The sequence below is a fragment of the Vanessa tameamea genome, chromosome 22 (assembly GCF_037043105.1).
Source record: "Vanessa tameamea isolate UH-Manoa-2023 chromosome 22, ilVanTame1 primary haplotype, whole genome shotgun sequence".
In the NCBI taxonomy this organism is placed as follows: Eukaryota; Metazoa; Arthropoda; class Insecta; order Lepidoptera; family Nymphalidae; genus Vanessa; species Vanessa tameamea.
Window position 1 is genome coordinate 8,136,794 of NC_087330.1, and position 23,011 is coordinate 8,159,804.

The 23,011-nt window shown below is 32.5% G+C and overlaps 1 protein-coding gene across 1 annotated transcript; it reads right to left on the reverse strand.

The window, feature by feature from the left end:
- Nucleotides 1-5,763: 5,763 nt before the first annotated feature.
- Nucleotides 5,764-22,864, reverse strand: LOC113400667 (probable cytochrome P450 301a1, mitochondrial). The gene is made up of 8 exons (XM_026640313.2): nucleotides 22,353-22,864; nucleotides 10,128-10,321; nucleotides 9,438-9,639; nucleotides 8,709-8,871; nucleotides 8,183-8,352; nucleotides 7,577-7,655; nucleotides 7,173-7,370; nucleotides 5,764-6,030 (listed from the first exon to the last, which is right to left on the reverse strand). The coding sequence occupies exons 1-8, from the start codon at nucleotides 22,826-22,828 to the stop codon at nucleotides 5,917-5,919; spliced, it is 1,596 nt and encodes a 531-aa protein (XP_026496098.2). The 5' UTR covers nucleotides 22,829-22,864; the 3' UTR covers nucleotides 5,764-5,916.
- Between the last annotated feature and the right edge of the window lie 147 nt (nucleotides 22,865-23,011).

A 23,011-nucleotide genomic window follows, 5' to 3' on the forward strand; every position in this document is an offset into this window, starting at 1 on the left:
CTTGTTTCTTATTGAAAGTCAGATAACATTTTACAAAGTTGCATGCAGGCGTTTAACACAGCCATTACTTATTGAAGATACAATGCTAGTATAATTTTGGTTAGTCAAAGACACTAAAGAAACCAAAGGCCCATAGAAATTGGTTTGGTGAAAAATATAAACCATTCCTTACATCGGCAATGCGCCACCGACCTTGGGAACAAAGATGATAAGTCCCTTGTACCTTTTGCTACAATGAGTATTACTGTTCGGCTATGGAATATTTGATGAGTGGGTGGAAACGTAAACCACCATGTAAACGCTGGAATTACATCGACAATACAAGTACTATTTATTATAGAAGGAAGTACTAATTAGCCGCTTTTTTAATGTTAATTTAATGCGCTTATAATTAACTTGGTGTCGCTGTGTCTTCGCTCGTGTTTAAGGGCTTGATCTTCAGATGTTAGGTTAGGTTAGGTTACATATGTCCATGCATATGATATGTTTCATGGGGTTCAAACTTGCTTCATGCCGAATTGCATCAAACTCCGTTCATTGGTTTAGCAACAGATCGAAACTAGACACATGCAAAGTATTATAAGACATTTTTGTATTCTTACTATTGATGAAATATATTATTAATATATTCATATATTTTATGTCAAGGATATAAAAACTATTTTTAATCGTCGTTTTATATTTTAATAATATGTATTATTAAATTTTTTTATTGCTTAATGGATTTCGACATCCAATAAATTCGTCTCGATAATAGTTCCTATCGAGTATATATCGAGTTCCTTTCGCAATCATTTCATGCACTTTGTACAAATGCGTATTAATAGATTTATTTACTACCAGCTGTGACCGCGACTTCGTCCGCGTTGTTTAAATTTAAGTTATTGTATTGGATATTGTAGCGTGATTTTATTTTTATTCTATATATAATTCTAAAAGCCTAAGTTACTCATTATTACATCCGCTATCTGCCAGTGAAAGTCCCGTCGAAATCGGTTCAACCGTTCCAGAGATTAGCCAGAGTGTATACTTGTATACATATGCATTTAGTAAAAATGGGTTATTTTAATATTACAAACAGACACTCCAATTTTATTATATGTATAGATTGAGTCATTGAGTCTTATTTAACTGTTCACATATACTAATTATGACCGTACTCTGACATAACACTCTGGCGTTGTTTCAAATATTACATATACTAGCCAAAGACAATGATCTACACAAGAAATTATTTACAAAAACAAAATTCACAAAAAAGGAAATACTTTGAGTTCCTTCCCGTGTTATTTTTTCTTTTCCGTATTCTTCGAAATTAATACTTTATGAATAAGTAAGTGTATTACTTATATATTGAACAAATTAATTATTACATACAGGCCAGGTGACATTTTGTTTATCTGAGTTATAAATATGAAAAAAAAAATCAATGAATTCATCAAAAAATAAGATTAAACGTCATTTTAAATAATACTTTCATAGAATAAAAAGGTGATATATACATATTAATGTAACAGATTTTAAATCATTAGACTTTAATACAAGGCCACTGAAAAACCTGTTTCCTGTGATACACAAATACACTTTCCATTTCATTTCGAGTTGTGTAAATAACTGTTGTATGCAAAGCGAGAAAGTGCATAAGTTAGCACCAATATCCACTAAATATAGCGCACTAGACGGCGCTACGCAACGTTTTTTTTTAATCAAAATTTATATTATTATTATAACATTTCGAAGATAAAATAAAATCTAAATTAAAAAATTTAATAGTACAATAAATAAATGGTAATTAATTATTTGCATGCAATTAAAAGCTATTTTTAATCTCTTTAAATAAATCTAAAATTATAGTGTAAATATTTACCATCGGCAAAATTCCACGAGGATAATTCCGAGAATAACCAAAAAGAAACTCAGTAGCTACTCTTTTCAACCTAAATGTTAACAGTTTTAGTAGGTTTTAGTCTTACTTATGTTTAATTCATGAACATCTTACGCGTACTCGAGAGCAAACTTTGTTATATTTTTTAACGTGTTACGTGAACTATTTCATAACCACCGCCATTTTTACGTAACTTTAAGCGAATGGACCTAATTCATTTACGTTTAAGCTTGCATGTAAGGTCACGAGATAAGGAAATTTGAGACACATTAACTGCTCTTTGTCATTATTTTTGGAACTGCTTCTGATTCTATAAGAATTCTCTTCGAATTTCACTCGTGTAACGTTAAATGTTATTATCGTTATAGTCATTGTTGCATATCACATTACGACATTTCGAGCTCGTCTTCTTCGATGAATTTCGAGTTTCCTCCTGGAGAACAGCTCTACTGATAGGATTTTACTGTACGGATAAATATGGCGTGTATCAAATATTTTATTATAATAATAGCGATATCAATATCATGTTTAAAAATATGTCATTTTGTCTGTATTTGAAACTCCTTTACTATGCAGGAGATATTTAATACACATATGCCAATTTTAGATTATAGCCCGACGGCAATCCATTCAATATAACGACTATTACCTAAATCCGATATACGACTATATATCCGTGACAGAATCGCTAATAGCTTTCATTGGTCCAATCGATTCGAAACTCGGGCCTCTGTATTTATTTATTTATTTATTTATTTTATTTCGGAAACAAACAGTAACATAATACACAAATATATGATTAAAAAAGGTAATACAGATACCAATTAAGTTTCCACTTACAAATAATACAATAAAAAAGTATTTTAAATCAAATCAAACGCTGAAATATTTAAAATTATATTTCATTCAACGTAATATGTAAACAAAAGTCAGTGAGGTTACCATCAATCTCTTAAGTCGACAAACACGGTCCATTGTTAATTGTACTTATTGATTACTTAACGCGTTTGTTTTTACACTCCCACGAACCAACCTTGTACTGTTCATATAACATTTGGTCATAAACGCTATGAGTGGGCAAGGAATTTAAATAAGTTTTGATGTGAAATATCTTTTTTTATTTTTTATTTATTTAATTTACAACATCCACGCTCAGTGTTGCCCGTGCCTTTTTTTACATTTTACTTTTATACATATTCGCGTTTTTATATTTTATATTTTTACTGAACATCAGCAGATCTTCGCTGGACTTCGAGCTCGTCGTCTTCTTGGAAGACGTGGCCCACACTGACTTTTTTCTTTCATTTTAAAATAATATATAAATAATCCATAATATATAATATATTAAAAATTAAGTTTATAGTAGTTTTTTTTTTATCCTATTTACTGCAATCCAGTGGGCCCTGCTACGTGAAACATCTATTGACGTGTCTTAGGAGTTGGACCGGCTCGTATGGCGTGATGATGATTTTTAATAAACTATAATAACAAATTATTATATAGCAGTGTATGTTTCAGTGTCAATAGTGCAATGGAGCCTGACCCCTTGGGCTATTGACGTCGCCACTCCTAACACAAGTGATAAGGTTAAAAGGAGGGGTAATATGAATATTAGTAGTTCCTTAATTTAATTGCATAAAAAAGTCAATAAAATACTCAAAAACTTTACTAATAAGACTTAAGACAAACCAATAAAATGCTCAAACGCTAGGACTTCATATGCTTCATACGTCAATATTTACTTTTCAATTAAACTATTGGACGTTACAGTTTGCTTTTAAGTGAAACTAACAAACATATGTACTCTATGAAATACATAACCAGGCAGTCTCCGAATATTTATTATCAATTCTGTACCAATTGTCCAAGTTACCTCATACTATGTTAACAGTGACGTATATGTTTTATACGTGTGATATTTAGCACTGGTTATATCCGTCTTAAAACAAACGTTAATATATAAATATAAGAAGTTAAACCTAATTAGTAGTTTACCTTCTGTGGTTATTTTAAGTGTATTAGAATGGCAGCGTCGTATTTTGTAGTAGTGTAGCAAAATATTAAAGCAAACGGAACGATTGCATGAAGTTAATAATTGAGAATCAGTTAAAGATATAGATAACTCTCGTTTAATTTGAAAAATTTAAAATTTAAAATCATTCAATGTCATCATTTAGACAGTGCATTGATTTTTAACGGTCTCAAGCTTGTTTTTAATATATTAATTATACACATGTATAAAAGCTATACGTATTCATAAATATTTTAATAGAAAAATATACAACCTTTTTGTTTGATTTATCGTTAGAACTTTTATGCCGTATTCAAAAACTTTGAGTTATGAAATGAACCCCTAAGAATCCGGCTGGCTTCCTAACCTTATTTTAAAAGTTTTTTTTAATCTTATTCCACCAAACTCTCCTAAAATTTATCTTAAAAACATGACATTCATCCGATATTATTTACATTTATGAACACAAAATGATTTATAATCACAATGCGTATGAATAACTTAGTGCTTGACCGAATTTATATTCGTGTTTAAAACTTTAGTCAGGATACACGTGTTCTATCTGTGTCATTTCAATATTTAAATTTTATTTACAAAGTCTAATAATGTTGAATGATAAAATGTCATTGTCCTCGAATTTACGCTTCGCAATTTAAAGGAAAAAGGCACGGCTGTTGCCACAGAGTAAATAACTCAAATTGCAACGCTTAAGATAAATACCTAATTCAGCGGTTGCGTTGCTTAAACGTTTAGAATTCTTGAAATCGCACGGTGTAGCAAGAATTAATAACGGACTACCGGTACATTACTTGCTCCTTGATTATTGTGTAAAAAATATTTCCTCTTCAAATGAAAATAGTATTATTTATTGAAACAGGTTCTCAAGAGTACTTTTAAATTGTTATTTCACAAAATTTACTTGCTAGTGGAGCTTTGTGTTAGTCTGGTATACCTACTCAGACGGCTAGCACGCATCACATATTCCACGAACAAACAGGAACACTTAGAACTGTTGCATTCGGTTTCAAAGATGCCAGTGGATACATAAGAAACATAGATTTTTAATTTTTAGACCTCGCCTTATTGCCTCCACTGGTGACAGGAGGGCTGGTTCGTTTTTAGTCCAGAGGATCGGAATTACGATTCAACGGGGAAATGCTGCTAGCATTCTTGCCACCATTCCACGCGGTCAAGATTTATACAGTAACTGTTTTTAATTCGTATTTGTATATATATTTAAGCACTTAATATTTATGAGATGATCTGTCTTGTATATATAAATGCCAGTGGATACGTATGGCATAAAATCTTAGTTTCCAAGGTTAATTACCATCACATAATTTACCAGCAGGGGCACTATATGGTCGCCTACGAATTTTATAAAAATAAATTTTAAATAAACGTAAATTTTATGAGTACGCTCTCCAAAAACTGAAAATGGTTTAATCTATTCATTATTGTGCAAGAATTCTTGAAAGCTAGTAGGGACTAGCTTCGCTACAAAGACTAAATTTTATATATTTTTTTTATTTTAAAGCAAATCAAATACAGTCAAATGTAATAATATTTATTTACAAAATGTATACATTTCCCAATATCAAAGTAATAACATACGATATTTAACAATAATCAGTTATTATTTAGTTATAACTAAATAATTATTGTACATGTGTTCAGTTTCAAATGGAAATAGATTTTAAATAGATTTAAGAACGATATTTAAAAACATAAACAGATTGATTTATTACTGAATTGTCAATTAAAAACGAACACTTGATTTACTTTGCTTGTTAAATAAATATTCAAGTACAAAAAAAAAACTTTTCTTTGTATTAAGATTTAGACAAATTAAAAAAAAAACACATCACACTGATCCTTGATGATGATGAATAATTGAATGAGTCTAAAATCACAAATAGTCTTTTATCTAGAAAATTTGTGTCCAGCGAATTTAAAAAGATCCATCGGTTTCCAAGATACGACTGAAACAATGTAACATGTGCTCGTTTTAAACATCATCCTACGCCGGTCGTTCCAACATGCGCAGGCGCAGCGGCCCGTCCGGGGCGTACATGAAGGTGACTGCGTACTCTAGCGGCTCGTGGTGGTACTCCAGCCGATACCGACGTAGCAACTGAAACATTTATCAGATATCTAACAATGATAGGTCATACTTAATTACTCATATTTATAATAAAACTAAATTACACGGACTGGCTTTTGAATCGAACTGGTCATAATTACAAAATATATAAGTTCGATCAAAAAAAAAACATTTTGAAGTCATACGAACTAAAGAGCTATTTGATTTTCAGTGGACACAACTCGACATTCCCTTAAACAGCGGTATTTTAAGAAATGTTAAATATCGTTTGCATATTATTTTCTAATTACTAATATTCCTGTTTACCCCTCCGTTTAGGCTTAAAGCTTGAGTTAGGTTAGGTTAGGTTAGGTTAGCCCAAGGGTTCCGGATCGATCCTGCGACTTTTCACATCGCTAAGCGGTCCTTAAGCCATTGCGTTATTGACGCCAAGAATAATATTAATTCTAATAATATTCTGTCTTCAAACAACATATCCTCATTTAGAAGATATATAATTATCAGAATTCTATTCTATTCTTCTACTATGATACCTCTTTTGAAACAACTGTTCAGTGGATACAATTCTCATTTAGGTAAATTATTTGTAGTGTAACAAGGGCAAATAAAAGTGTGTAATTTCTATTTAATACGAAACAGCCAGGTCGTCTCATTTGGATCCCGAAATAGTCTACATAATCAGCCTGTAAATTTCCCACTGCTGGGCTAAGGCCTCTTCTCCCGTTGAGGAGAAGGTATGGGGCATATTCCACCACGCTGCTCCAATGCGGGTTGGTGGAATACACATGTGGCAGAATTTCGTTGAAATTAGACACATGCAGGTTTCCTCACGATGTTTTCCTTCACCGCCGAGCACGAGATGAATTATAAACAAATTAAGCACATGTAAATTCAGTGGTGCCTGCCTGGGTTTGAACCCGAAATCATCGGTTAAGATGCACGCGTTCTAACCACTGCAACGCGTTCTAACACACAATAAGCCTTTCTGTCCATAACATAAACCCTCGGGCCCTCAACAACCAGTATAGCAAAGGGAAACAAACACACATACGAAATTATTCTAAGGGATGAGCACCAGGTCACCGACATGAAGATAGAATGTTATTTTCATGGGATAAAGGCAAAAATCATGTTATTTTTAGTGCATATAAATTTGTAAAAATATATCATACTTTAGCCAAAAGCACTTGAATCTCCAAATCAGCGAATCGTCTCCCCAAACAGATCCTGGCTCCAAATCCGTAGGGCAAGGAAGCGAACGAGTGAAGTCTACCATTGCTCTCCAACCATCGCTCCGGTCTGAACTCTTCAGGGTCGGAAACGAACTGCTCCATATTGCCCGTGACTATTGTCGGGAATACCACTTGGACCTATAAAAATGAACACAAGGAATAAAAGTCAAAATTTTGCCGAGAAATTATATGATTCCAGGATAAAAAAAGACTAAGGGATCAGGATCCACCACGGTTCCATCAGGAGTAAAATTTAACTAAGTTCAGTAAAATGTATTATTAATTAATACTCAACTCAAAATCTATTAATAATAAGTATAAATTATACAATTGAAACTTGTTACCCCTTTCGGAATATGGTAGCCGCAAATGACATCATCCTCTTGAAGAGTTCTTCCATTTCCTATAACTGTTGAGTACATTCTGAAATTGAAGATTTATCTATATTTCTTGTGGACTTTGCGGTATAGTCGTTCAGAAGTACGAATTAATAAATTCGTAAACCTCGTGCAAGCCAGACTTGGTAGGTATCACCAACTCATATTATATTTGAGCGCCAAACGCCAACTCTTGCATTGTTGATTGGTGAGTGAACTAAACTAAAGGCATAACAGACATGGCCTCTTAGTTCCCAAGGTTGGTGGCGCATTGGCGATATGAGAATTTATTAATGTTCTCTACATTACCAATATCTTTGGGCAGTGGTAGCCACTTACCATCAGATGGCCCACTGGCCAGTCCGCCTATGGTATCATGGTATATGGTATCATGATTCAATTCAGATAATTCAATAAAGTTTATGGAATTTATGACTCGTATTTTAATGAGGAAAATATTATCTTTAAAAGCACGAATCAAATAATTATAATTTTAAAATCAAAAAATGAAACAGTTAGACATGATTTTGGAAAGGTTTTACGTTCGCAAAATCAAACCAAAATACTATTTACCTGAACACTTCCCTGACGAATGCCTTCGTGTAGTGCAGTTTATCCAAATCTGCGTATGTGAGAGGTTTACTCGGGTCCGGCAGCACTCGCCTTATTTCCTCGGCCATTTTGTCTTGTTGCTTTAGCCTTGTCGCCGCTTGGTATAGAATTGAACATACCGCCATTGATATCTGGAATATTATATTAATGTTTTGAAAGTGATCTCGGAATTAATGTGACCATACCGATTGGTACTTAAAGATTATTCACTGATCCTAACAATGAACCCCGAAGAACACCATAATTCTCAAAAAATTTAGTTATTGTTACATTTCATTACAAAATCTTATTGAAACTTTGTTCACACAATGTAGACAAAAAAAATACCTGTATAACATATTAAGAGTTTTAATCTGATCAAACAATTTGAACAAAAATTTCTTATATTCATACATTATATTCAACAAGAAATAAATCTTATGCCAAAATTGACTTGACACGTTTTACATTAACCAACAATCACTTAACCAAATAAAGTATGAATTACCGTATCAATTCCAACAAGTATAAGATCAAGTGCCATAATAGTTGCAATCTTTGGGTCTCCCTCACTTTGTAGGACTCTTTCCAGTAAAGAAAGATCATCCTCCGATGTCACCTTCTTAGTCTTTAATCGTTCCAAAGCTTCGTTGATATAACGTGAGCATAACCTTTCATAAAACATAAACGATTACTCGATTGAATAAACTTGGTTCAAAGAACCGAAATGGTCTCCTGGATTTTAATCGAAAAATTCAGCTCGAAACTTCCAAACAATACCAAAAATATGTGAAGTCGCTTCATGGAATAAACTGCGAAGCTCGTTATTGAGAAGAGAAATGTATTTGACGAGAATTTTGAACTTTCCATAGTAATAATATTTGCATCAAATGTTAGATTAAAGTAGTAACAGCCTATACTGATCTAAGGCCTCCTCTCCTCGGGAGAAGGTTTGGAGATTATTCCACCACGCTGCTCTAATGCGGGTTCGTGAATATGTGATATTTTTCTTCACCGCACAGATGAATTATAAACACAAATTAAGCACTTGATGGTGGGTAGGTGCTTGCCTGAGTTTAAAACCGCAATCATTGGAACATCTCAATTCCCAGACAAGCGCCACCGAATAAAGTATTTAATTGTATTGAAACAAAAAAACTATAAGACCGTATATCATCGTAGAGATACCTTGCACTTATTTGCAATTAAATGTGAACTTAAAAAATATATTACTTACTCAACAAAGAAGTTCATATTATTGACGTATTTGGTCCAAAGCGGAGTTGGGAAGTATCTCCAATAAGGAGCCTTTAGTTCAAGTACGGCTACGTTTCTCAGAGCATATTTAGCGGCATCGATAATACGTTGAGGTTCTGAGTCAGTGGTCACGTTGGGGGAGAGACAGCCGAGCCGCACGTCTAGAGCCACCCGACCGATACCTGAGAATCGTATGTATAAATATTTATGAACACATTGTTTAAGAGTCGACTGGTTTCTGGTATATTAACTTAACTATTATTCGATTACTTATTTACAATTTATTTATTATTTATTGCACCAATACTTAAAACTAAACTTTTACATATGGATTAAAGAGAATTTGAATGAATGCAACAGGCGACCCCATCGCTAGTACGGCCATCTCTTCCAGGCAACTTTTGAGCAGAGGACTGGTTATAAAATAAATGTGGGATTTGTATTAGAGTTATTCAGAAGTACCCCACTCCTGAATAACTCCGATACAATTCCAAAAGATATACAATATTTGCCATTGTATTAAAATGTCTACAACATTTTTTTTTATCTTCTATATTATCCTCTAAAAATAAGTGCTATTGGGAAAAGGAAATAAAGCACCAAATAAAGCAAATAACGTTTCCCGAAGGAATGACATAAGACAAAAGTAATAACACAATTCAACGCTTACATTCCAAAGACCATCTATGAATGTCATTGTCGAACTCGTGTGGTAGGTCACCGACTTCATTTCTCGCTTTCTCCATGTATGTGATGAAATCTTCCGTCACCATCTCGATCGGTGCCACGTACTTCTTAACTGTCTGCGGTTGCAGGATCGGTCTCTGAACTTTTGAACGGAACTGCCGCCATTTGTCGCCGTGACTGGAATTTAATTATTGATTAAAAACTTTATTGTAAGTACCAGAAATAAAATTGATGCAAAAACAGTTTATAGGTAAATACGTATAGTAGATATTAAACCTTCGCTGTTGTCAATTCTATTATATGGCTCCTAAAGTTGAAATTCGATAATCATTATTATTATTATGTTTAATGAAACAATTATCATTTTTTTTTTTTTTTATTTCATTCATCTGAGATTTCTGATACTTCAAATAGATACGAACGATCTTTCCCGAATTTCCTGAAATTGTCCGTCACATGTTTATACAATTATTATTTATTATCAACGGACAGTAATATAAGTCAAAAATTAGCCGTAGAATTACTATCCATTGGGTGATTTACGTCATCGAAATACTTTAATAGTAGTAAACTACTAATATTAATAAAAGAAGGCGATTCAACTAATAATTATATTTATATGAAGTGCAAGGAATATCTTTTGTTGAGAAAACTTACTCAACATTTTTTATAATCTTCTTCGGAATACAATTGACTAAATAATTATCAATTAAATGAAATATTCATGCAACAATTATTTAAAATAGATAGACAAACTGGCAATCGGAAACTAATATGTTACGTCCCTTGCGCCTGTTACACTAGAACTCATGAATTCATGCAACAATTTATATTCACACTCTAGCAGAACCAGCAGACGTTTTCCCGTAAATTTACTTATATCCCTATTTAAAAATAAACGGTTTCTTTAATAAATGTAAAATGTACTTATAAACATCAACAGGTTACGTGGTTAAACTTAATACTATAAATACTCATTTCGTAATATTCATGGCCGACAAAACCCGCTTGCGACGAAGGGCCATCATTAACACGATTAGTCCAAGGTTTAATCACAACACGCAACCTACGAACAAAGCTATGAAACGCGAATACTCTTCAATAAAACACCTGATATTATTATGTCATTCATAAATGACTTATAGGTACTACTATAAAACTATAAATTGTCTGTTTGATTGTATATTGATAAACTAGTGGACGTATACTATGGAGTATTTATCGGGGTAGTGAAACTTTTTATATTTTTATAGACTTCAATTTAAGAATTGTCATTTGTATATTTTAGCCGTATCAACGACAGAAGATAAGCCGCGTTCGGGAACTAGTAAAACATAAATTACAATTGGCAGAAGTTGTGTAAAACCAACATTAAAACTAAAACAGTTCGCCTTATTGTCTCCACTGGCCTAGAGGGCTGGTTCATTTTTTGCACAAAGAATCGGAATTGCGATTCAAAGGGAATGCTGCTAGCATTCTTGCCACCATTCCTCGCGGTCACGAATTGTAAAGTAACTATTGTATATTTTTTTGTATATAATTAAGGCCTTAGGTTTAATAATTCTTATGTAAACAATAATAAAATCGTTTCAAAATTAGAATATATATATATATATATATATATTTTATTGTTTTTTATTACAGTACATTGAGAAAACATAAAAACAGATACAGAGAACATAATAACTATCATTAGCGTTACAATATGTTGCAGTAACGAGTAATTGCTCTCGTCTCTCAAGCGACTGTTACAAGACGTATTAAACTAATATTCTAAATTTAGACAATATATTGACATTAATCATTGTTTTTTTAAAAATGTGACATCAATAATGTATAGCTATACAGGTAATCTTTGTAGAGTATTAGTTTGTTTTGTTAGATAGTTCAACTGATTATTCTTATAAAATCACAACAATAATATATTATACAAATATATATATATATATTTTTTAAATTAAAAGGATGTCTGACGACATTTTGTGCCTAAATATAGACTACATTAGGAGAGCTGCAATCGTAGATGTTTTCGATCTTAGCCTTTTTATTTATGTCCCAAATATTTATTACCAGCCTGCGGCTTTACTCGCGTACAATTATAATTTTTAAAGCACATTTACTTTTACCCCCCATTTTATCAGAAATCCTATACAAAGTCCTTAAAAAATCATCTGATTATAAGTTAATATCTAATTAAAAATTAAATTCCCCTTACAAACTTCCACCCCCTTTTTCACAGCCTTAAGCGATAATTTCGGTGAAAAAAAAAATTAACCTTTTTCCTTCTCCGGGACTCAAACTATCTGCATTCCAAATTTCATCTAAATCGGTTCTGCGGCTTAAGCGCGAAGGGATAAAAAAAAATCGCATTTATAATATTACAAGGGTCTCCTACGTGTACGATACGATTTATCAGTAATATTAATGTAATAATGAACGAATCAATTTTGCAAGTAATTAATTTACACGCACTATAAAACTAGTCAACAAAACATGATCGCGTGGAATGGTGGCAAGAATGCTCGCAGCATTCCAACTCTAGGCGAAATGAAGGAATAAGATGGGGAGTTTGTTAACTCAATGTATTCTATCGCCAATCAACAATTCTTAGTATTGTTTTGTTATGGTTAAATGGATGATTTGGCCAGTGTAACTACAGGCACAAGGGACATATCATTTTAGGTTCCAAGGTTGTAAGCAATGGCTGAAATTTCTAACGGCGCCAATGTCTAAGGGCACTGTCCACTTAGCATTAGGTCATTGGCCGTCCGCCTACTTATGTTATAAATAAAACATGAAAATATATATAATAATCTGTGTTCGTGTATAATAGTTGTTTATCAAGAAAAATAACTTTACACAATTTTTATAATTTTATCACACTTAGCCACGAAAGAGTACGCCGTTTACAAATTAAAAAAAAAAAAGTCAATGTGAATTTTCGTGTTCACGATTGAGTAAAATTTTAATTTTTAAAATGAGTATAACTTTTCTACATGTGACGTATTCAAATAAAAACGTTTATGGTATTCTTTATTATAGTTAACAAGACCGTTTATGTCGTCTCATAATATTTTCCTATACGCAGTATATGATATTTGTTTTAACAAACAAAAGATTTATATTAAAATGTAAACCATTCGCATTGCAATGAAGAAATCGCACTTGGAATGAAAATAGATACAGCTTTAACACGATTGGTTGTCTGTCTGTTCGTGAGACAATGCAACATTGGTCTACTGACTTACACGAGCCGGATTGTGTTGTGATATTATCTAGTACATATGGTCTATAAATAACAATGAATATTACAAAACTAATGACTACATTGGGTTGAAGTTGGGAATGAGGTGTACGCCTCCAGGCTAATTTAAGGAATATATTTATTTTTGTATGGAAACAATAAATGTAAATGAACATTAAAAAAACAAAACACGCTGTGTTTCTTTCGCGGGTTCTTTTCAAGTCCGAGGTGTTTATTTCACAACCGATGGTAAATTTATCAACATCATTAAGCAAATGTATCTATCACTACTGTATTATATATTTATAAAATAAATAATCGTATAGACAAAAAACAAAATATACTTTTTAATAATAATAGACTAATAATTATCTGACTTTAAAATAAATAAGAATCAAACTCAAACTCAAATTCCTTTATTCAATATAGAAGCATTACACTTACTTATTGATTGTCCAATTAATCACAATCAACAATTTAATTAATTACTTTCAATTAATAATAATTTTCTATGACTAACAAATAGGCATATCCAAAGTTTGAGTAAACTTCGCGCCAAAAAGTATAACCAAGCCTCTGTGACAGGTGACAGGGCGCTTTTTTTATTGTATTGCGCTCCAAGGTATTAATTCATTAGGCGGTAATAAAAACATATACAAAGTTATTTTGTCTATGTAATATAGTTACATAGACAAAACATTATTATTTAAAAAAACTTTTATAAAGTAAATGTTAACTATTCAATAATTGTCCAGTAGGCTTGTATCGTGTGCCCAGTTTTGTTATCTTATAAGTTCGTATGGCTGTTGATCGAGTGCCTAATTGCTTTCCTGTCATGATCCTGCCAAGAGTGTTAACTGTTCCATCGAAATAAGTGTTTGCACCCAGACAAACACGCGCACATTTTTGCCTTATAATATCTTATTTGCTGATTGTTAGTCTCTAGTGAGAATTGTCGCGGCGATGACGAAATAATAAAATTCCGCAGACATTTTTAACTTTGCCGTTTCATACGTTCAAATTATTTGTAAAAAATACATTGGTAAAGAAGGCATATTATTCAATACAAGATTATATAGATTATAAAAAAGCGTGGAGTTAATGCTTGTTGACTTCCAGGCAGGGTATATAACATACATATATAATTGTGTTTAACTATCATGACTGTATTTTTAGATGTTGAAAAAGAGTAAATACTGAGTTTCTTGCCGGATCTTCTCGGTAGAATCTACATTCCGAACCGGTGGTAGCATTACTTAATATAGTATGTTAAATGACGATTGAAAAGTGCTTGTAAGAGCCTACTTGAATAAAGTATATTTTGATTTAGATGCCGGTCATGGTCATTATTTCAAAAATGAATAAATACAATGCACCAACTCAGATGACCTTATACAAAACCCGACCATCGATTTATGCGCCCAATTGTTTTGCGTTTATGTAACAAGCACTAATTCTCCCATGTATAATATTGGTAAATTTTGTAAATTTCCAAAAAAATAAAAATCCGGTAGTGTTATAAAGGAAAATACTGGCAGAGTTCCGATTAGCCGAGGTACCTAAAGTCCTGTAAATATCCCAATGTTGGGCAACGGCCTTCTTTTCCTTTGAGGAGAAGGTTTGGAACTTAGTATACCATGTTGCACCAATGCGTGTTGATGGTTTCGAGTGTGGCAGAAATTCATTCAAATTAGACATAGACCTACACGTGTGTGACCTTGATGTTTAATTTCACCAATCACGAGATAGAAAAATCAGTGGTGGTACCCCAAATTCATACTCGTAATCCTCGATTAAGGGTCATTTCTTACTAAGACGATCTAGAAATTATTTGTAGATAACAAAGTCATCTAAATTTATTTTAATTATTTATTTATAAAAGTATTATTAATATGAACGCTTCAATTGTATATAAATAAAATTTAAAATTAAGTGCTGTACTAATCATGACCGCGATGTTAGCAAAAATGCTAGCAGAATTTCCCTTTTAAAAAAATACTTAATACATAATAATTGCTTTTATTGAATGACAATAATAATTTCTGTAATTTTACTTTTTCTTTCGTCGGTCAACTTAACCTAAAGATCAAATTCGTGTAATTTGAACAAACATATATTATGCGAGCTAAAGTATGTTTGCGATGTGTAGTGTCTGCAAAGCTTATTACGATATTGATTCTAAGGACTGTAATGGTATTCTGTTAGAACAAACTTAACACTTCATGCCGAACAAGATCGTGGAATGTCAGAAAATTATTCGCGACACTGACTGTAAAAATTAAAATGCTTAAGGATTCCTTAACGGGAACATTCTTCTGTATTGTTACAATTCAGATTCAACCGTTAGATGAATAATATAAGGGAATGAGAAGAACTAGGCATTTCAGTATTGGTTGGCTTTGTGCAAGTCCGTCTGGATAGATAGGTACCACCCATTCATCCTATTTTCTACCGCCAAGCAGTACTCAGTTTTATGTGTTTTTCGGTTTGAAGGGTGAATCTGTCAATATAACTACAAACACAACTGACATAACATCTTAGTTCCCGAAGTGGTGTCGTTTTGGCGATGTTAATGTTCTTAAGCGCCATTGTCTATTGGTGGTGACGATGAAAACAGTGCGCAACTTGTGATGATACAATCGAGAACAATGAGAGACAAAATCTAGCTTAACCTTGTAATTTTCGCCGATTTAAATATAACTTTGTTTTTTTAAAAATAAATAAAATAATCAATAAAACCGCTCAGTATTACCGATTCGTCTGATATTTTGAGAGTAACTGAATCGACTGCAGGCGAATGCTCAAAATCATTTTTTTTATGGTACGTACACCACTGCCCATAAACATTGATACCGTAAGAAAATTTTATAATCCCTTACATCTTCTAACCATCAACAATTGGGAACTAAGTAATGATGTTCCTGTATGAAGTGCGTGTAGTTACACTTCTCGCCCTTCAAACCGGAACACGGCAATACTGCTGTTTATAAGTAGAATATCTGATGAGTGGGTGGTTCCAACCCAGAAAAATCCAAGTAAAAATCTATATAGACAAGAAAAGCACTTCTACATATTAAATACGTTGTTTTATCTTATCTCTTCTTTTCATAAATTATATCTAATTATGATTGTATAGCCTATTCCAATGGAAGTAGGAAAAAAGATAAACAAACCATAGATTTACGTATAATGTGATTTGCTAATAACTCGGCCATATTGTGCACTACTAAGAGTTTATGATTAATAAATCTTTATTTATAATACAAAACTATTACACTTAACTACTTATTTTCAATTTAATTTTACTTCCATAATCCCGATAATGATTTCGTCGACGTTTAAAACGCCATTATTTCGCAAGTCCATAGTGAATATCATAGATTAATCAATCACTCAACCAATGATATCGTGTCAATTTGCTGTCAAATGTTGTTTATTTGGCCTTCTTCCTCTTATGGTTGGAATAGAGTATATATTGCGACAGAAAATGTTATATGTAATCAGTTTTAACAACCCAGACCTAGAGTGTACATTTATACTTATATGTGTATAACTACATTACTTATAAGTATATAAAATACATTAGCAGCCTGTAAATTTCCCACTGCTGCTAAGGCCTCCTCTCACTTTGAGGAGAAGATTTGGAGCATATTCCACCGCACTGCTGCGGCTTGGTGGAATACACATGTAGCAGAAATTCATTGAAATTAGACCCATGCAGGTTTCCTCACGATGTTTTCCTTCACCGCCGAGTAGATGAATTATAACCACAAATTAAGCACATGAAAATTCAGTGGTGCCTGGGCTTGAACCCGAAATCATCGGTTAAGATGCACGTGTTCTAACCACTGGGCCATCTCGGCTTTTAACTTTTATATGTCTACATAACATTAGACTAACTTGGTTGGTTGTATCTGTAAATACCCAGATTTAATATGTAAAACACTACGTTTGTTAATCATCGTGAAATGCAAATGATCAAAGAAAATAGTTTTTAGCTTTATAATACTCGTATTTATATGTGCGACTTAAAACGAGCAAACGTAGCGTGAATATGAATTAATGTTTACTGATAAATATATGTGTATATATTTAAATGGAATTTAATATAAATATAACTCAAATCAAACCAATTCATTTTTTTAGTGGCTTGATTATAAGCCTATTAATCCCAAGGTTTTGAATTCAAAACACGAGTTAAACAATTTTGAGTTATTGAGTTTTTATGTTGCCACTGTGAATAAATTCACAGTTAAACTTTCGCAGCTAAGACACTAATTACAGTACGACACTAATTATTATTAAATTCAGTACGGAATAAGCTTAAGCGACTAAAATAAACGATTTTATTTAATTCATTCCGGGAGGCGTAAAATTTTGGAAGAAATTTTGTGTACAAATTTCACAAGGGTAAGACGGCGGTCTCAGTATAGAATAAAAGTATTCCATTTTAATTGGTATTTTAATACGCTCTGTCCCATATATTACATACTAATAATCTGCCTATAACACGTCTAGTAGTGTGGCTAATCATTCTCGAGAAAGACCGCCCGCGCCATTGGCGAAATCTATAAAACAAATCGAGACATTTTAAAAATACGAAAAAAAAGCACAACTCGTTTTTTATAATGATGTGAAAGTTGCATATCCAATCCTGACCCCTTGAGCTACCCACCCACACCTAACATATATATGATAAACTACTAACGAACGAACTATGAATATGATTAACATAAGGATCGGATAATGAAACGTAATTAGGATTGTATTTAGGCTGACTAATGAGTGGCCTTTGCTTGTATTATTAAAAAAATCATAAAACTAGTAATATATTTTCGGTTAAAAATGTAACTTAATAATTAAAATGTTGTAATACGTCCAAATTGTTCTTATAAAAAAAAAGCATAATTGAATGTCGCTAAAGGGAAAGTGTGTGGTTATTACTAAAGCATCGTATTATAACTAATATTATTTAAACTAATAAATATCTACCTTAATTAACTTTAGTGACCTTTTAATAAAACCTATAACGATTAATTTAAAAAACACGCCTTGGTTTTGCAATGCTAACTTAAAATATATAGGAAATATTTTGCATTAAGTCAAAATATCTTCCAAAACAATCTGTCACATAAACTATGTTTGACACAAAATAAGTGAAAATCACTTTTAAACAGCTATTGTACTCTACAAAATTACCGGAAACAGTGACAGGAGATCCCATTTGAGTGTGTATGCAGATCACGTCACACACTCATGCATAGAGAAGTTGCTTTCGCTTTGCCCTACTTCCCAAGTGTGTCATATAAACATGGATAAATTAATTATTATAAATATTATTTATATATATCATTTCATTCGTAGGGTCTATAAAATATATAAGGTATAAATATTGTCGTACTGATTAAAACGGGTAATAATAAAAAATAAAAAATATTGATTTAAAAACATATTTAAATTAAAAAGAAATAAAAATATTCTCTATTCAAATTATTAATGTATATCTCGGAGTAGATGTGATAAACTGAAAAGTTATAGTTTCAGATACTCAAAGCTGGCAGCTCAGGAAGAAGTTTCACTACAAAAAAAAATACCATATTATATGAATAAATAAATATCGAAGTAGATATATAATATCAACGAATTATAATGTTTTAATTAAGAATTTAATCCTTTGTCCATTCTTATCAAGTCTTATTATATTTAGTAAACATTATGCATATATTTTTTTAAATTAAAAAAAAATCTTAAAACGAAGGTTAAACTATCGTATTGAGAAAATAAGGCTATGACGAACCTACACCGGTTTTGACCACATTTCGAGACGCTATTAAACGTAAAAGTTAATGAAAATGCGTCTTATTCCTTCGACAATAAGGTTTATATTACATAAACTTCTGTGTAATATCCGACGTCTTATTTAAAATTCTTTCACGTTTTCCCGCTTAAGAGAAACTAGTTGAATTTATGATTTATACAAACAGAGTAACATAGTGAAAGAAAACGTTTATAGACATAGTGGATTTAAATATTAATTAACATATAACAGTATCAAGTATATAAAGTAAATTTCCCACTGCTGGACTATAGCCTTCTCTCCCATTTGAGGAAAAGCTTTGGATCTTTTGCTGCTGATGGTTTGTTGGATACATGTGGCAGATTCTCATCCACCAAACAGTTTTCCTCATGATATTTTCCTTTATCACCGAGCAATGCACATGAAAATTCAATGACTCATGCCCGGGTTTGAACTCAGAACCATCGTTTCCATTTATTTTTCCATTAAATTCCATGTCTTCTAACCACGGCACCATCGTGGATCCATTAATTAAATGTATATGTAATCATTCCATGATTATTTACATAACTTTAGATCACTTGTTAACAATAACTATTAAGTATTTACCACTGTAGGATGACTGGCATATGGGAATTCTGATGGTAAGTGCTTACTGTACACTTTCACTTTAAGACATATTAACTATTACACCTTGAGGGAGGCCTACGTCCAGCAGTGGAATGACACAGGCTGATAATGATGATGATGATGAACTATTACATACATCGCTAATACGCCACAAACCTTGGGAACCTTCCTTCCTTTGGATGGATATGGTCCCTTCAAACTATAATATAAGAATACTACGTTACTTGGTGGTGAAATTTATGAAGAGCCGGTGGGATCTACTGAGAAGGGTTTGCACAAAACCCTACCACCAAATATTAAGTTTATATGTTATTAAATTGTCAGTATATTGACTTATAAATCAATGAATCAAATGGGAATTCTCAGATGCGTAATCTCAGATACAATTATGTCATGATGTGATGTGTTAAGGATCATAGCAAACTGGGGCGGCATAACAATGACAACCACTGTCAGATGTTTTAGCACCGAAGTGCGAATTATTCGACGTAACGTAACTATTGCAACTTTGACCGTGAAATATTATTGTGAGGTTTATATTAATTGTTTTCGTAAATATGTCGTAGAGAAATTAAATAATAATTATTAAAAATTTGAGCAAAATAAATATGAATTCGTAAACTTTGTACATATTTTTTTATGTATTTATGATGGTTTAGGTTGGTCGACTGATTTAGAATATTCCATGTACGGGTCCAATGCATATCGCTGTATTTAAATGTGACAGATTTTCATCCGAGATGAAGTGGCTTCCTCACCTCTCAAACCCTCTGATTCCTTCTATTACCTCTATTTGGTTAACTATTAAGACTTGTTTAACTACTAATTAGGTATATACATTATACATGTTTATTGTGACAGAGTTTTTCGGAATAAACTCTAGTCACACAATATAGCCTTCTGACGTATGTATATAGCAACCAATTAAAAACACTGGAATTATGGGACTGACGTACCTTACCTGTGTAGGACAAAATTCCCAAAATAAAATAAGATAAAAAAAACAATGGAATTAACAGATATAGTGAAATTGTTAATACTTTTTAATAATAAACGTAAATTAAACATTTCAAATTTTGTCGTTACCAGTTTAGAAACTATTTATGTGGTTTAATAAATAATAAGTGCTAAAGTTTAAATGCGTTAGTGACCACGTTTCATTAATATTTTACTCGTCTAACTATGACGTCTGACCTACCTTTCATAATTTAAATTATAGAAATGAAATGACCACCTTATAAAAGGCTGACCTTCAAATATTTTAGTACCTTCGTAGTAGTAGTAGTTGTGATGTATCGAGATTATGTGAAATAGTGATGGTCTTGTACCTTGGTGTTAGTAAATATATGCTATGTCATGTGCGTAATATAGCCCGAGGACGTAGCTTAGACCTAGGCAGTGGACTGTCGCGCAATAGATTTTGTAATTAACCTAGTCCTATGTACTTATTTAATACCCATGTCTTTTGTAAAGTGTTTTAATTCTAACAAATCGTAATTATTTTAGCAATGGATTTATTTCATTTTACTTTAAAATTAATTTATTATATAACTAATGACGCGGCCCGGCTTCGCACGGGAGCAATTCATTAAAAAAGTTTGTCAGTCTGTCTGTTGCTCTTTATCGTAGGCTACTTTTTATGCCTAACACTTGACTTTAACCTAACCTATCCTTTAAATTCGAACGATACCGCGAGCAACAACTACTTATTAATAAAATGAAAGGTCGAACGTCGAAGCCTTGGTGGCAGCGCAGTCAAATTTTTATACCGCGACTATATTTAAAGTATGTAAACAAATTATAAAGTTCATTAACCTTTTGACCTAAAAATATTTTTATAAAGCAGTAACTTTCAATTGAAATTGCGACTCTTTTTTTAAATTGGAAGGATATTGTATTCGAAACAGTCTCCAACTTTAATAAATCTATTGTTTACATATTATTTCTTACTGAAGTTTACCAATTATTATTTTTTTGTGCAAAATACACGTTGAAGAGAAAATGGAATCTGCATAAATATACCTCTAGAGAAAAGTAGACTCGAGTTACAGAGAAATTCCTGTATTATGTGAAAATTAAATGCTTATTGCTTGAGAAAAATCAAACGGAAACCATTTTTAATAGCAATGTTGTTACACAATGTTCAATTTGTCCTATATAATGTAATACTGTTACCAATATTTTTATCGCAATTATAATGATATGTATAAAATAAATTCGATTATTCTCAGAATTTCTATGTAAGTAGAATTAATTACAACATCGCCACTTTTGTAAGATCTTAAAGTTTGAAGAGTGGAAAGATTTTAATTTATAACGCAATAAGTAAATTTAAATAATTATGTAAAATACATGAAAACTAAGCTAAGAAACGCAAACATGTTAAGGTGGAGATTTTAATACAGCAATTAGAAAAGGTCATAAAGTAAAGAAAATGTCAAAACAAGATATGATATTTTTTGAATATTATGCCTTTTAACAATTGGACCTAGAATAAAAATAGAAATAAAAAAATAACAAAAATTTAAATAACTTACACGCCAACAACACCAGGCAGTTCACCAAAGAAATCCTTTCGCACTTCCGATTTATATTTCACAAGACACGGCATAGCTGGTCTGAAGGGCGTGGGTCCTTCTCGCCTGTACATCCTTTCGATCTCATCTGCATCATACACAAACAACAAGTCCGGTCTTCCAATCAAACCTCCTAAACGAACGATTCGACCGTACCTCTCTAAAAACAACTTCGTAACTTTCGCGAATTCCGAAATATCGAACTGTCCGATAACAGGCACCATTCGCCACGTATTCCCAAGGATAGGAATGGGTTTTGGCCCCGGGACAGCGGAATAGGGTTTCGCATTTGCGAAAATCTCTTCATTTAGCGATGCAGCTGGAGCGATTTGGGAGCGTTGTCGCTTTGAAAACGGACATCCTGTTGTCGCTTGGCGGGAGTTTTTCGCTACGAACGGGCGAGTGTACGCTGATAGAGCGTGAAGCGAGCGACCCATGGCGGTTAAGGCCGCATCGACGACTGGACAGCTGTGCTCAACTCGACTCAGAGATCGCACATTTACCGTTGCACGTTGTAGTGCTGTCACGGACGTCGATCTCGCATACATTCTCTTTTTTATTTTTCGCGTTAGCGCTTTTTAATTACAGTTATTTGCAATTTGTTCTCGTTTTGAAATGGA